Source organism: Diadema antillarum, unplaced genomic scaffold, assembly GCF_040938485.1.
Source record: "Diadema antillarum isolate AM-2024a unplaced genomic scaffold, OU_Dant_1.0 scf00000163, whole genome shotgun sequence".
NCBI classification, from domain to species: Eukaryota; Metazoa; Echinodermata; class Echinoidea; order Diadematoida; family Diadematidae; genus Diadema; species Diadema antillarum.
This window is the reverse complement of record NW_027271052.1, coordinates 2536237-2553692: the sequence shown is the minus strand read 5'-3', so window position 1 is coordinate 2553692 and position 17456 is coordinate 2536237. Positions and strand designations below refer to the sequence as shown.

The following is a 17456-nucleotide window of genomic DNA, read 5'->3' as shown; positions in this document are numbered from 1 at the left end:
GATCAATTCATTTTCCTCCCCTTCATCTTTCCTCTCTTCATACTCTCAGCGGCAGGGGATAAACAATTCAGCAATGAGCAGCGGCAAGCTGTGTATCAAAATATATCAACCAATGAAATTGCCTGGCAAGGTCACATGGTTTTCCATTTCATTACTCATCAGTCACTGTCGCAGGTGGTGAAACAAGTCTCCCTTCGTTTAATCTAGCAATGCACTCTTGAGCATCCAAACTTAGTGCTTTGTGAGGTCATTGAACAGTCCATTCTTTGAATTGATCTCTCTGAACTTGTTGGTTTGAAAATGGACAGAGATTTAACTTGATGAGAGTCAGGTAAGAATACAAGTATTGACAGACAGGTTCTGACTTTTGAAATGTAGTAAGTGACATACTAGGTTGGAATCAAAGTGTCTTATATCACTCACTTATAAAATCAAACTCTTTCTACTTCACAGCTCACAAATAAAGTCTGCCCATTTCTAAAACATCTGTCTTACAGTTTACCAATCTTGTGTGACAAGAAACAGTCAGCAGTAAATACTTCATTATAGGCTGATTTATCGAGCTGTTCTGTGTCAGTGTAAAATTTGCGCAAAATGTCAACATTTTGATTTAAAGACAGTTCTGATACTGCTTTAGTACAATCTACCATGATTCTGTAGCAGTGACCTCATTACTCTTACAGCCGCTTAGTGGCCAAATCTGAACACATCAATTCATGACAAACAGGTTACTACAGCAAAACACTGGAATATTGTCAACCTTTACCACGTTTAGTCCATGTACAGCATTATTATGCTCAGAAGAAGTGCAATATTCTACAACTATTTCATATGGCTATTAAGCATGGGGAGTGACTCTTAGACACATACAAGCATGTGGCAAAACATGAGGATTTTTTTAAAACATATATGTATAACTCAGAAACATCAAATTTCTACCATCATGTGGCTCGAAAAATAGTAGAAAATTTTGGTACCTACACTGTATGACTGATAGCCTTTTATTACTTTCACACTGTAATACATTCTCACATTAAATGCTGCAGCTTGCAGCTTATCTTGTGCAATATGCTGTGTGTTACAGGTTGTACAAATAGGACTGCCACTACACAGAATTCTCCATCACGACTTGAATAAGAAAAGAAAAAAGAATATCAACTCCCTCCAAGGAATCAACAGTGAAGTTGTCTATGAAATAAGAGAAGAAATCTACCCTCTCAGTTCTAAATTCAATGGTCACCTTTTAGAGACACACAACACATACACCACAGTGTTTTCTGCTCTTGTTTGCACGCACATACACACACTCTCAAAGAAAAAAAAAAACACCAATGTGCATGGTGTCACATTACTATGTGTGGTTCCTGCCTCACGGGTAATTTTCAGTGCAAAAAAACATAACAAAGAGGTGGCCCCACTCCGGAAAGAAATTAGATTGGCAGAGAGACGAAGTGAGAGAAAAGGGAAGAGAGAGAGCAGGGATGGATGTGGCAGTGTTTGGTTTGAAAAGGTCCTCTGAAAGGGAAACAAACAGAATTGACACAAGTTACGAAGTTTCTCCTTCTCCTCCATCCAGCAAAGAGATCATAAGATGAAATGTGGCAAAAGTGAAGAAAAAGGGAGAAGGTTTGTTTTTTTTTCTTTTTCTACTTCTCCTAGTAAAGATGACATTCAGAAAAGAGTTCATCTTCAGATTGTGGTTGCCATAGTGAGCCCAACTCAGTGTCTGACAATCACCGGTATCAGAAAACATCTCTATGGGCAAAAACAACTGATATTTTTCCTGATGCTTTGAATTTCATATCATATAGTACAGTATTCACCAGTTATACTTTGATAAGATTTATTTTTACTTCAGAAACAAACACTTTTACTCTAAGAAACAAACATTCATGAAGATAGTATGATGAAAATGAAATCATGCTTGCTCAAGTTTCTACAATGGAAGGATTAAACAGAGTGATTATGAAGAGAATACAGGAGGAGGGGTTGATTTATCAATACTAGATTGCTTTCTCCTTGTGTATGATTCCTTGTAGTGTGTGCAGGCAAAGAGCAGTGCAGAATCTTATGAAGATAGCGACATAGCGTGCTAGAAGAACATTTGACTCCTCAAGCAAAATGACCACTCTCACAAAAATCAAACAGGTTGTTTGTCCGAGAGAGTTCTCTTTCCCATGATATCAGCCATAGAAGGTACAGCTGCAAGCATCCAAGTGGCCAACTTCTATATTTGAAGCTTCCTTACCTTCGTTGTCACTCATTTGCTGCATCTTGCTGTCTCCCATGCTCATCGCTTCGGCCATCTTGCTTTTCCTCCTCAATTCGTCGCAGTGGTCGTGTGGATGTGATGCCGCGTACGGGCAGCGAGGGTTAGCGTTCTTCCACCAAGCTCTACGTGCTTGCTCTTCCTCTCACGGATCTGGTTTCCTCCCGTTTCCCCTCGCAATTTTTTTTTCCTCCTCCTCCTCCGCTCTTCAGATGAGGCTGTAAATCCAGCCGAAGATCAGTGGCAGACTGACGAGTGATGGGTGAGAGGCGGTTATTTATGCACAGCGCCCTCGACCAATCAGATGCGGCAAAGCAGGTGGGCACCTGGAATAACAAATGAGGCCATTAAGTGATGGTACTTGTTAGGGTGGAGGGCAGCACCTGATTAGCAATTCAAATAAGCCTCCTCAGTATGGATGCTAAAAAATGCTGCCTTTTTCACTCATTCAAACACACACACAGGCACAGACACAGACACACACACTAATAGATACACACTCTTTGTACACACTGCGCTTTACTGAAGGTACAACCCGGCTTCACACATTGTACTCTGTATGCGTGGAAGAGCGTGCGTGTGTGTGTGTGTGTGTGAGCATAATAAATGCAGAGAGGGGTGGGGGCTATGGCGTTCCTGCATTGATCACCAGATACACACAGTTGAAAGGAGATGCAGAAAAAGAAAAAAAAAATGTGTCCATGCAGTGTAGATGTAAAACCTGGGCCATGGGACTGCAATATTGGGCTTGTCATTACAATAATGGCCCAGCTAGGATTGCAATGAGAAGACCAAACATTGTAATAAGGGGCTCCAAACAATACGCATGGCTGTGTGCGACCAGCCATGGCTTTATTTGCTCTTAATAACTGGTCTGCAGCTTGCCTTGCATATGAACTGTTTTTCTGAGCTGACTCCCTTCCCTATAGACTCCTACTACAATAGGGCCTGGGTGTGTGATCGTAGGCACGCGACACACTGGCCATCCACCACCTGCCCATTCATATGGAAATGCGAGGCTCGTGGGTATATGCCCACTTGTTTGTGTGTTGACTGGCAAGAGAGGAGGAGTACTGGGTGGCTAGCGATCTGAGACTGAAAGCCAGGCTCATAGGAGCTGCCTTTAGTGGGGAAAAGGACAAGGAAAGAACTATTACACAAACATATGGATAGAGGGAGAGAGAAGGAGAGTCAGAAAAAGATATAGCAACATAACAGTAGATAAGAGAGATAGGGATATACTGCACAAACAAACAGCAGGGAGTGAGAGAGGGAGAGAGGAAGAGATGGGATAGTGAGAGAGGACTTGAGACATTTTGCATCGAATCACACAGTTAGCTGGCACGCCACTGCTGAAGGATGGCTTAATCTGACAATTTGACTTTCATTCCTCCTCAATATTTTACGCTTTTTGACACTTTGGCACGGGACTGCCCTTCTACAGAAGGCAGAAATTGCATGTGACGTCAAGCTACAAGCAATATGGAAGCACAGAGATGCCAGTTTAAAGGTCCATAGTACCATACAGAAGATATCATGATGTTAAACTATGAATAGTTTTAGACACTGCTTGGAAGTCAACAATACTGACATCAGCAATGCAATATTTGTACACCAAATGCACTCTCTATTCAAAGGAGGATTTCAATGGTTAGTTTTATTCATGTTTGACCTTTGAAGTCATACTAAAATATCTTTACTCTGCACTGTACTATAGCTTTCTTAAAATATTTTTCCTCCTCAATTTGCTGCTATTTTCTTACCTATCTGTCCTTTCATACTGAAGACACTAGACAGGTAGTGCTTTTGGCAATACTTCCCTCTACTATATAAAAAGAAAACATAAAAAAAAGTATTTGATGGACTTTACAACCAGTGAGGTATGTTTGTTAATAGAATAGATGGTGGGAATTTCACAAATATTCCCGCTATGATGACATCTGTATCTAATTGATCAATAGTGGTAAAACGCATCTCCCGTCATTGCAAGGAAGTTAATCATAAACTGGAAACAGGAACCACAGTTAACATGTGACAGAGGTTCATGGACTTTTCTTCTTCTTCTTTTTTTTTTTTTTTTTGGGGGGGGGGACAATATAAGCATGTTAATTCCTTAGACTGTTAAACTAGATAGCTGTCAAACACTTTGCAATCCTGGGGAATACATTATAAATGGTGATTTGATTTAATCTTGACTTGTGCAGTCACAAACAGAGAGATAAGAAGAGAATATGCAAATCTAGTCACATCTATGTTACCATGGGGACTGCACAGCGAAATGAAGCAAGGCAAAGAATACATACACCAATAAGTTGGGATAGAAATACTGAAAATTAATGAACTTGATAAGCGATATATTATGTAATCACTGGTTCAAGTGACTAGATCAATTGACTAGTTTAGTAATCCCTTCTAACATGTAATTGATCAGTATGCAACTCACTGAGATAATCAATCGTATATAGTAACCACTTTGGATGATATAGAAGTAGTTTTTCCCTGACATATGACCACAGAGTAAAATCATGACGCACACACAAAACAATCACATCACTAACGGAGAAGCTGATGTGCCCCCCCCCCCCCCCTCAAAAAAGAAAAGAAAAGACAAGAAGAATGAATTGGAGGGGGAATTCCATTCAAAGTCATGCCTGGAAAGAGAGAGAGAGAGAGATAACAAGTGTCAAGATATGGTGGAGGGAAGGAGATGAAATGAAAAAGGGAGGGGAGTGGAGAAAAAAAAACTTACAAAGATTGGTTAAAGATTTTAATATGCACTGAGCAGCAAGGCCTTGGTTTGCAATATTGGTCTGTGGCCTTGCTATTTCAGTTTGCTCTCTCTCGTTTCTTTGCTCCCTGACTGCCCTCTCAACCCCAATCTCCACAGATATCTCATGATGAGTTTGCAGAAAAGACATGACTGGCACAGCCAATTCCAAAACTTGGTTTCTTGTTGCAATGATAGCCATTTGCTAGGACACATGGGCTGTATACACTGCGAAACCAAAGTTATGAATATTTGATATTGATGGCTCAGAAATGGAATAGGTTTGCATTGTGATGGTGTTTTAATAGAGGTTACAGAGATTTGGAAGAGATGTACAATGATGAATCACTGGGTGTCAACTATCCCTTCTCATGTTCGATCACCATGACAAACAACATAACTGCTTCATCATCTCCAAGAAGAGACATTTCATTTAACTGCCTGGAACTTCTTATGGCAGGCTTTAGATATTTGTAAACTATATCAAGATTTGAAGAGATACACTTGAGAGTTTACTGATAGCTTCCAAGCTGTTAGTAATGATCTCATTATCTAGTGTGGTGAAATGTAAGATGTAGAACAGTGTCTACAACATTCTATTGTGTATTTGACATGTCCCCTGTTTTGTAATACAAAAGAGTGCATGTATATCCATACGAACATATCTCTCAAGAATCTTGACAACTTATCATTCGTTATCACAAATCTGATGGTTAGATTTAACCGTCAGATTTAAATGCAAATTTATGTGAAATAAAAAAAATGCATTAAAAAAATAGTAGAGATTATGTATGTTTGATAATGAGAAGACCTCTGAGTTACAGTGACTGCATTGCAAAGGATATTGGACATAATATCACAGACATTCAAGCACCAATGTTGGACAGAGATACACAACATAACATTACGGACTCCATCTGTATCATCCAACTAGTGGTTCGTACATGACTTGGAGTAAAATGCCGTCCTGTGACATCAGGGTCCATCTCAAGAAACCACAATTTGAAGAGAGCTAAACAGCTAACAGGTGAGTACTTCCTGACCTCAAATCCAACACCACATTTACCCTTATTCAATGTCTTGACAATCTTTTCCCACCAGCCTGGCTCTTCTTTCCCTCTACAAATAGGATGGTTAACCTGGAAACAAGTTTGATTGATTATTTCTGCTTTCCCCATAGTCTATACTCTAGAGAACTCTCACTAACCGGTATATCACAACCCCAGCATCATTGACACTCTGATACTCCTTACAGGGAATCAAGATGTCTGAGCATATTTCAAATTTGTTACAAGAAACTGCAAATCAAAAGAGGCCAGCCACAAAAAAAAGGGGAGGAAAAGAAATAAAAAGAGATAGACAGAAAGGGAGAGTTGTGTAATTGTCATCTTTCATGCCTTTGCCTTTTCCCCACCTCCCCAATCTTTACATCTCTCCTTTTCCCTGTCTGTCTGTCTGTGTGTCTGTCAGTCAGTCTGTCTGTTTTTTTCTCCCTTTCTCTGTTTCCTCAATGTCTCTCTACTTCTCCAATCTCCTTGTTTCCTTGGATATGATATAAAATAACATTAGAGTGAGTTGGTGAATGGGCTTAGAGTGGACCCTTGACTAGCTTTCATACTGAAGGACATTTCAGCACTATCTAATGCTAGATGTGTTTTTCTCCATTTGCTGCAAACATAGCAGAAATGCATGATGAAAGGTTATCGTATTGAGAACCTACTTATATGAAACCTCGGTATGAACCATGGTATGAACCATGGTATACATTATGGCAACTGAAGACACATCAAAAGCTGCGCAATTCACAATAAAGCACAAAGACCTGAATCAGCCTATTAAAGCCAACTTGAAAATTTTATGTCTGTTTTTAACCACATATCCTCAGATATACAGGATGAGCACTTTAAAAGACATTTTACTATACACTTTATGCTTCCATGCCTAATCTTTCATAATAGAAAGCATGCTTTCATACAAATATGGACACATTTCAAATGCATTGTTTAATGTAATTTCTAACTGTTGCATGCAATAAGTGGACTACAATACCCAAGGCTATAATGGGTTCACAGTAATCGATGCATATATTCAAGGAGATACCAGATTGCAAATAATGAACCTTGTATGACATATTTCACATGTTAACTTCTGTTGTGCACGATATTGCATTTTTTCACAGTCAAGATTAAATTACAGAATGTAAAATATAATTCTCAAATTTTGCTGGAATTTGATCGGTTTAATGCCAAGGTGATTTATACAACACCTAATTTGAATGTAGCTATCCGATAGGTAAATTGCCCATCACATGACATTTAGTTAATAGTTCCATCGCACGCTGTAGCTGTCAGCCGTGCAATTTTGTTTGAGCAAAAATGGATAGCGCATGGTTGACGTCATGCATTTCCATTGAATCCTGTGTTAAACTCACAATGACTTGTGACTTGAAGTTTTTGTTCCATCGCATGGCTCTGATGTCACAATAAACAAACATTTGCCGCGCGCACTCAACAATTACAAGCGCGCTTACAAGCATGTACTTTTGTCCCTCATTTTTGTGAACAACTTCGTTTCGCGTTCGTATGTACACGGTGACTGCGACTGTGCGGCTACTCATTCGTCTTTCACGGAAAAAGGTTGCCATTTCTGTACTAAACTCAAGAATCTGTGTGGACCACATCATTTGACGTTCGAGGTGTTGTATAAAACAAATAGTGTATGGTCTTTACTCGTGCGATGGAACAAGATTTCGCACTCTATGAAAGATGAGGCGCACTATTCAACTGGGCTTCATCTCGTTGAATAGAGCGCCTCTATCTTTCACTTCGTGCGAAATCTTGTACCATCGCACTCGTGACCATTCATTATTTGCATAATATCATTATCATTTTTTTAAAATTATCCATAAATGCCTACGACATAAACAAAGCTATGTACATACCTGTCACTCTGGTCTTAAACAGCCAAACCTTACGTGAATTCAGCCATTTTGGGTTTATTCTTAAATTCTTCTTCAGAAATCTTAAGGGTATAAACAGTGCTCTTTGAGTCATTGGCCAAATTCCTCTCACACAATATGCTACTGTGATTGTACAGAGCTCTAGTTTTTTTATGACATTTTAAACAAGACTTATTCACAGTGAAATGATTTGAAAGACTAAAAAAAAAAAAGAAAATGTGTCTCTGTCAGCAGTGTGCCATGATTCATACCAATTCCATCTGTATCATCTGTCTTTAATGTCACAGTGTAGAGAACATAAAGATAGACTGCTATCAGTTCACTGGATGCAAGCAGGGATGGAGAATACAGCTTGAGGCCTGGAAATGTCACATATATGTCTTTTAAGAACACTGGAATTAGCTACATTCAGCATTTTGCCACTTGCATCTTGATAGCGAATTTTTAGTAAAGATCTGTAAAGATCTATATCATCAGGCCCCATCTTCAACATGAAATCACATTTCAATTTTTAAAGGCACAGTAGCTGTTTTCTTGGATATTTTTTTTTATTTGCTTTTTTAATTGACCCCTTTGTCTATACTAAAAGGCCATTCAAAGGCATTCTTCCACCGATGTCTCCTAGCACGAGTCCTTTGCTCTTATTACCAATGCACAAAAAGAGAGAAAATGTCGTTTGCTACCCTTTGGCTTTCCCTCCACCGAGCACACCATCAAATGATGTAGGCACTCCTTTGTTTAGCACATTGATTTGCTCTGTGTTTCAGAAAAAGTCAAATGGTTCTATTCACTTGCAAAGTCACTGCATTTGTACCACATGCATTATTAAAGACATCTGAGAATCAATTCTTTGTGTAGAGGCCAAAGGCAGAGCAGTGGATGAATTGGCAAACTGCAGTCCCATCTTGTGGCACATCACTTGCTGGGATTGAAGGCATTGTTACCATGTGCAACCTTCTCAGTGTTTTCTGTTTAAAGGTTTAAGTGGGCATGAATTTAAGAGAACAACAGCAAAATGATCATTTTTTCATAAAGTACGGGACAATGCTCTCACTGCATACAAGAACAAATATATTGCGTTAGAAACCTTAAAAAACTAAATGGCCACTTGATTGTATTAAACAGACAAGCAAACAAAAGCTTAGAAGGCCTCTTTGTTTCAGACATATTTCAGGAAGCATCTATAGGCAGTGACCAGGGTGACTAGGGAGAAAGAGATTTGTCCAGATAAAGCTACAATCCTGATTAAAAGAGGTCACAAAATGAATTATCCAAACATCATAAAGAATTTAATACCCTTAAAAATATGATTTGTAGTAGAGTTAAAATCGGATGTGAGGCAAAAGTCCTTATTACCTATTCTGACGTTTTCTCATTCTAAACCCATAGGCTTCTATGATATGCCTTCTAAATTTCTGTAAAATCTTTGTGAAAACAAAAGAAACACTCCACATGTTTATTAATGGCTGATGTGCTGGCATCAATACGTTGCTTATCTATACTACTCCCATACCTGATTTGGGAGAATACTTCATACAGCATTTTAGTTTATCTTTTGTGCTCTGTATGAAATATTAATTGTTAGTGACTTTATGAGTGATATATTGATTCATATGCTAAAAAAAAAAAAACCAAATTAAAGGGACTGTATAGTTTTGGTTGAGACCTACCATCAGGTTTTTAATTTTTTTTGGGAGATATTAAGAAACCTCTTATGAGATATGAAAGAGCATGTAATTCCAAGAGGGATTCAAAGATTAAATTGACCAAAATTGGTTTTGAAGTGGCTGAGATATCCAAAACAGAGCTATCCTAATTAAAGGTGGGACCCACCTTTTATCAGGAGTGCTTTGTTTTACTTTGTTTTTAATGTCTCAGCCATTCCAAAACTGATATTCATGTAATAAACTTAAAATTCCTCTTAGAATGGTATGCCCAGTGGATTCTTTGTATCTCACAAAAAGTTATACGCCCAATCCTCACCTCCACCAATACTATATCATCCCTTTAAATCCTGCCATTGCATTTGCAAAACAGGAGCATTTGTCTGAACAGTTGATACAGAATGCATAAAGTACACCCACACAATCACCTACACAGCCATCACACAAACTGTCAACTTTTCCCTAAAATCTCAAGCTAAGCCTATGCCCTGGCCAACAAAACAGTCAACAGTCAACAAGTGCTACATCACTGAACTACTTGATCATCCTATCGTGAACAAATTAGAGCGAGTCCTTTCTTTCAGGGAAATGCACATGACAATCAAACAGTTTTCATCCTAAACTGCCCACTAATTTCAGTCTATTGGTGACAGTGAGTCATCCATATTTGTATTGTCTTCGCATCTACGTCTCATGTCAGGAAAATTGTGTCCCAATACTAACTATCTGGGGTACATAAACAATAACATGTAAAGTCTTGTGGTTTGTGATACACTGATGCAATCAAACTGGAGTATGAAATGAGGCTAGGGCATTCATAGGAATGAAGATGGAGCAATGATTAAATGGGGCATACATATTGAGGAAAAAAGGACTACAGGAAGGAGCTGTAGGTGTGCAGCTACTCAACATATTGCTCTTGAAGTGCTCCTGTTTGTAGGTAGTTTAGCAATGGTGCAGAGATAACTCAATTTGGGGAAAAACTAGTTGTGTAAACTGACACGTGCCATGCCAAGGAAATAGAGACAGATGCACAGAAACAAAGATTGAGATATGGAAGCAAGAATGTGGGATGGAAAATGATTGGAAAATTCAATATTTTGCTCTTGTTGTTGTTGAAGGAATATTGATTGTCAAGAAAGAAATGACCAGTAAAGAGAGGAGCATACCCTGGTGAGGGTTTGAATTTTTTCTGTATGTTTGCTTTCTCCTCAATGATGGAGTGACTATCAATTCAAGCTTATCTTATAACATGGAATTACGCAGACGTTATCTAAGTTGATGGTATTTGTTGAATTTTATGGCGGTACATCTTACTTGGTATTTGCAAGCAACCCTTGAAAGTTTCTACCAACCTATATAGAGTGGGCGGCAGAATGAATAGATAGAGTGTCTCAATACTGTTGATATTTTGACATTCATCCACTGTAAAGGCATCTCTTCCCATCTATGTCATCATGATCATATATATTCCTCCATCTTTAGAAGGAAAACAGCTTTTAAATAGACTTCCTTACTCATGATGCAAGCAATTCCACTTGTGGATTTAATTTTATACCATATTTTCAACTAAACAGCAAGATATTTCATGATCCTTGATGTTTACAAGTTGATGATATTTTGCTCACTTCAACACAAAGCAGCTAAATTCTTAAATGGGAACTGGTCTAAAAGATGAACGTCACTATTTCTGGAATGGTCATACAATAGCTTTTCATACCTTATAACCTTTTACTCCGCTAATGGCAGTCGAAGGCAGGTTTATAAATCGTCACAAAAATGGAAAAAAAATATCTAAGAATGCATCTGGCATTGGCAGCCTACAAATGGATTACATTATATCTCATACTGTGTAAACAACCAACATGTGAAAGGATTCATGAGAGAACTTCAAAATGATAATTGCCCAGCTTTAGGCATATGTGGTTTCCTGTTCATATCCAACTTATCTCATACCATGACATCATGTTTGTTTGTTTGTCTTTTTTATTGGGGGGGGGGGGGTGCCAGAAGAAAAAAAGTTCATATGAAGAAACACTCTTGTGGCATTAAAATAGCTCACCATCAATTTCTCTATGTGGAAGAAATAGTAGAATCTGCTACATTTACTTGAGTGGCAATAATTAAGAATATGACAAAACTTGCAGAAAATATATTCAAATGTACAAAAAGACAAAAAAAGACAAAAAACATGAGAGGCTTCAGAGAACAAAACAGGCTCCTCTACCACTTCCAAGACTGCTCTTTACAATTCTCTACTCTGTACATCCTTTAGTCAGCGTACCAATGAGGAGTCTGGAGTTAAAATAGTTGACAAGTTAGATTTTCACCCACTACTCATGAGAGCGCAGTGGGTCCAGTATGTCTGTGATATTTGAGACTCTCAAAGGGAGCAGGGTATTATAGCACTCAGAGGCCATGTTGTTAGTTTTGTCTACATCCAGCAAGAATCTCCCACGAGGAGTAAGTGATAAGTGCTATAGGCATGACCTTGAGAAACATTAAGACAGGTGAGAGGGGAGAAAACAATGAATGGGGGATAGATAGCTCAGGTAGTGAGAGTAGTCATTCTCTCCATCCAACAAATTTCTATGGTCTGAGTGACATGTCACAGCTCTCATCCTTGTACAGGTGTACAGTAGGTTACAATGACACTAAAACACTCTGCTATCTTGAAATTTTGTAAGTGTTCTTCTTACATTTCTCAGTCATTGAGTTAGTGTTTGACATTATAAATATTCACCAAAGTCTTGACATACATAATAAAAATGATATTAAACATGACAGACCATTCATTATGGTGCAACATTGATCATACTTTCATCTCACTCAGTGTTACCATTACATAAAACTAATGTTGATGAGTTAACCTTGATTAAATGAATTACTGTCAATCTTTCCTGCATACTTGTGCCATTCCACAAGCTGTCATTGGTATACTCTCTCCCATAAGGCAGCACTTTTGGTCATCTGATAAATTTTTCAAGCCTTACTCTATTTATCATAATTACTTGATATCATAAGCATCAAACTATTACTGTTGCTTGGTTATGGTAATTCAAATATCATCCTGTGAACTTTTCAAAGCTATATCTAACATACTACGACTACTGCTGCTGCCACCCTACTCCTACTACTACTACTACTACTACTACTACTACTACTACTACTACTACTACTACTACTACTACTACTACTACTACTACTACTACCACCACAACCACATGGTCTTAAATCCAAGGCAGCCTCTTTAGTGTCACCATTGTCCTTCTAGAGGACCCTGCAATTATCATTACCCCAGCACTGACACGTACCCATTTATACACCTGGGTGGAGAGAGACATGGTGGGTAAAAGCATCTTGTCCAAGGAAAAAGGAATTTGGCAGGACCTGAACTTGGGATCTCAGTTTCAAAGTTAAGGGTCTCATCCACTATACCACTGTGCCCCATCCCCCTCCATACTGAAGGTTTGCACAACATACTTTTGATTATATGCTACCATTTCTTACCTCCTAATTTTGAGTTATTACTACAATGAATGAAGGAGATTTAAAATAAGTGAAGATATATCAAATACAAGGCAAGAATTGAAATTGACTTCTTGGACAATATTCATAAAAAATAATTTCTGTGATATTTTTCATTTATCTTTATGTAACAATACATTATGTTAAAGTTTATTATGTGCTTGTTTAATCGGCTTTTCAAAGAAAAGCACCTTGACAGACCACTGCATAATTAACTGGTTCTAGCTAAAAACTATGTCATCAAGAAAGACCAAAGCAAAATGTCATCAGACTCTGAATGGGTTGTATGCTGGTATGTAATGATTAAAATGTGTATATTTGTAATATTTGTAAGGCTTGTATAAAGTGTGATGCACAAAGATTGAGATAATATGCTATGAAAAAAAAATTGTTAAAAAAATACTCTTCATGAATTAATTATGATTAATATAAATAGCTAGAACAATGCCCCAAATTTGAAGGTTTTGATTTATATAGGATTCACATTTTGTTTTATCATCAACAGTAATTCTGTATCAATCTTTATATCAGTAAATTTATATAAATATCAAGTATTGTAAATTTACTGACATATGTAAACATAGTGTATATATACACACATATAAATGGACATATGAGAGTGAATTTACTAGGGAAGAAAGCAATTTTTTTTTTTGTAGTCATTTAAGCATGAATTTTTATGAACAAAAATAAGCTGAGAATTGAATTCAATGCACCAAATGTAGGTGAAAATTTCTTTTTCTATTCAAAATGTCACATAGGACTTGCTAAGAAGGGGCCAATAACTCGTTCTATAACATGATCGGGAAAGAATACTGATGATGATGTAGTTTGTTTAGTTTTTATTCATAGTGGTAATGAATTTTCTTTTACAGCACAGACCTCAACAGTAAAATTTAACTATACTATCTACTTCTTGTATGACAAGTAGTATTCAGGTTCACTTGCATTGCCTGGGTATTTTAAACAAAATTACAAGACAATAACCATGAAACATCTACAATCATTGTTATTTAGGAATTTCTCAGTCAACTAAGAATTGAATCAAGCATACACATTCAAAAAGATTGAGCACTCCCAAATATGATGTATGCCTACAATACGGCATATGGTAGAGTGTGATGAAATTGCTACATTATTTGCAATGGGTTGTCTCCAGAAGACAGTGGAATGACTTTCATCCCGTGGTGTGATGTGAAGGCACCTGTGGGATACTACACAAGGTGCATTACCCCAGCCAGCGATATATTGACTCTCTACTCCTTGCAGCGCTGTGTAATGGACCCACATTAATTATGCCTATATTGATTATCAGTACTGTGGCACAATGGCGCTGAAAGCCCCATGCGCTTAATGTAATAACTCCACGTACGACGTGACTAATGAAAATGTAATAAGTACTGCCACGCCATCACGTGGCTGGATGGCTTTTATTGCAGCCCTGTTTTTCTGTCATTCCCTGAGTGTGGGAGAAGCGTGCTCCGTTGCTATGGAGTGCTGGCATGGGTAACAAACCCACGCTCTGTCACTGACAAATACCACACAATATTTTCTCCCAACTTTGATGGGAGAAAAGCTGACTCAAGGTCCTTTATGGCTCAACTAAATCATAGAGCAAGAGAGAAGACATATATAGTAACAGTGAGGGGGGGGGGGGGGAGGGATTTCATTGCATGTTAAGGGAGGTATTAAAGAGAGCAATATTTAAAGTGAGACAGAATATGAAAAGCAAAGAGGTACATACCTATTATACTGTCAAACCAGAAACTTTTGCATGCATGAAACTTGCAGGAATTCAGCAGCAAGGAACAAAGATTTGCAAAAATAAAATGCATATGAAAATTTTCATCTACACAGTGCAATGCATGCCAGTCCAATGCGGTACACCAACATGGTTGTCATTCACGAAAGTTTCACGCCGCAAAAAAAAAAAGCCATTGGCTCCAATTCTTGAAAGTCTCATGCCATGAATGTTACTGGTATCACAGTAGAGAAGGGAAGATATAATACTTATTTCACATTCTGTCATCATGCCTCTTGATCATTCAACCACTCACAAAACATTATACTTGCAAAATGTAGCATAAGGTATATGACCAACAATATACGTAGTACCAGAGAAGTAGAGAAATATCACACATAACTTGAGTGCAAAAAAAAAGATACCACGATGATAGATATTAAATACATTCATGCCACAGTCAATACAACTTAACCTGTTTTTGCACTAGGGGAATATAAAGACTAAACACTAAATATACAGAAGAAGTATATGACAGAAAGACTGGAAAAGGGAAGCAAATACAGCACTTACACAGAAAAAGAAAAGAGATATCGCCTTCTGCTTCTCAGTTTACCACAGAACGGAAGAGGAAATTCTTAAGAGTTATAAAGGGTAAAGAGAGGAAGAGAGAGAGAGAGAGAGAGAAAGAAAGACGAGGGGAGGGGGAGAAAAGAGAGGGAGAAGGAGAGAGATGGCCACAGCTTGTCAGGAAGACTGAAAGCAGTCCATATTTCACTGATGGCTCAGGAAATTCACAATTCTAGGTACAATGGACCAAAAATTTCAGCTCGACATGACTTCACAACAAATTACACATAAAAGCTGTTGGAGTGTAAGAAATTGACGGTACAATTTTGAAGTAAATTAGTTCTTCAATGACATCCATGCTCCGTGCCTATTCCTATTACAGCACAAAAGGACTTGAAGGTTAATATGACAGATGACTAGACATGATTTATTAAACATTTCCAGCAGAGATTTTATAATATGCTTGCCAAATATTTCTTGTTTCAGCTACCAAAAACATTTCTTGTAGTTGGTGCCTTGAACCCTATGACAGATTGATATAAACTCAATGATAGCATAAGGAAAACCTCGCATGCAAAATTGCTAAATTCAGACTTGTATTAGGACACCATAAGACATCAGTGTTTGAAGCTGACATTGAATGACAAGGCATGGCTTGGTGGATAAGGCCATTTTGGTGGATTGTGCCACAAAGCTGATGAGTGCTTCAAACCTTTCAAGCTTCCTGTGTTACTGCCTTGTCTTCTCCCTCTCTGGATGCACATTTGTCTTGAAAAACTGAACTAATCTAAGCTTTCTATGGGATGAATTGTCAAAAATTATCAAACTTGACAGATGTGGCAATCACCATTCTCTCCAATAAAGGTTGTAATTTGAAAGTCTCTTACAGTCTTCACCTACCATAACAAATATTGTAATATTCAAAAGCATGATCTTGCTACTTGATATATCTGTACCTCTTCTTGTCACTCTGATTCTTAGTATTGTGGGCAGTGAATACCACGGGAATATAGAGCAATCAGTTAAGCTAACTCCTTAATTATTAGATATCAGCACATCATTTATGATTTGTATAAATGTCAAAATTAAAAAAGATCCACTCCCAGTTTGTAATACCAATCTGCTTGCTACTAAGGGTGTATCCATGTTGGGTACTGTAAAACGGGGAATTTTCGCGTGCACTTTAATTTCGCGAATTTCGCGAGCGCCAAGATTCGCGAAATTAAAATGCACGCGAAAGTTCTTGTTTACACTATATTGATTGAACGCTAGTGGCACTTCGCAAAAATTTCATGCCACGAAAAAGGCTGTCAGCTCCAATTCGCGAAAATTTCATGCCGCGAATATATCATGTTTTACAGTATTAAAATCTCCTAACCAGAGAGCCAGGTATATTTCTAAGGTTCAAAACTTCCATATCTAATGACATTTCTGTAATAATGTTTGTTTGATTTTGGTATGTTTACTACAATCAATTTGAACATAGCATGTAGTTTGACTTCTCATATGTCAATTACAGTCTTGGACTGGCCTGATTGGCTGAACACAAGTCACTATGATACTCCTACTGGCCTGATTGGCTGAACACAAGTCAATGTGACACTCCCACTGGCCTGATTGGCTGAACATAAGTCACTGTGACACTCCCACTGGCCTGATTGGCTGAACATAAGTCACTGTGACACTCCCACTGGCCTGATTGGCTGAACATAAGTCACTGTGACACTCCAACTGGCCTGATTGGCTGAACATAAATCACTGTGACACTCCCACTGGCCTGATTGGCTGAACATAAGTCACTGTGACACTCCCACTGGCCTGATTGGCTGAACATAAATCACTGTGACACTCCCACTGGCCTGACTGGCTGCATGTTAAGTCTCTAAAAACAGGAGTTATTTATCTGGTAAGGCCAAGCGTGCCTCGCTTGACGTAATCCTATTCATGGTGCTTTGATA

General features: G+C 38.1%; 1 protein-coding gene across 4 annotated transcripts in view; it reads right to left on the bottom strand.

Annotated features, from left to right (window-relative positions):
* The window catches only part of LOC139722316 (heterogeneous nuclear ribonucleoprotein K-like), a 159630-nt gene that overhangs the window by 44056 nt on the left and 98118 nt on the right, over positions 1–17456 (bottom strand). For all 4 annotated transcript variants that reach the window (XR_011710278.1, XM_071633627.1, XM_071633625.1 and 1 more), the window contains one exon: positions 2249–2595. Coding sequence is in view for 3 of the 4 variants with exons in the window: in XM_071633627.1 (XP_071489728.1) it covers positions 2249–2306 (58 nt within the window). In the remaining variant the exon portion in view is untranslated. The remainder of the gene's footprint in view (positions 1–2248; positions 2596–17456) is intronic.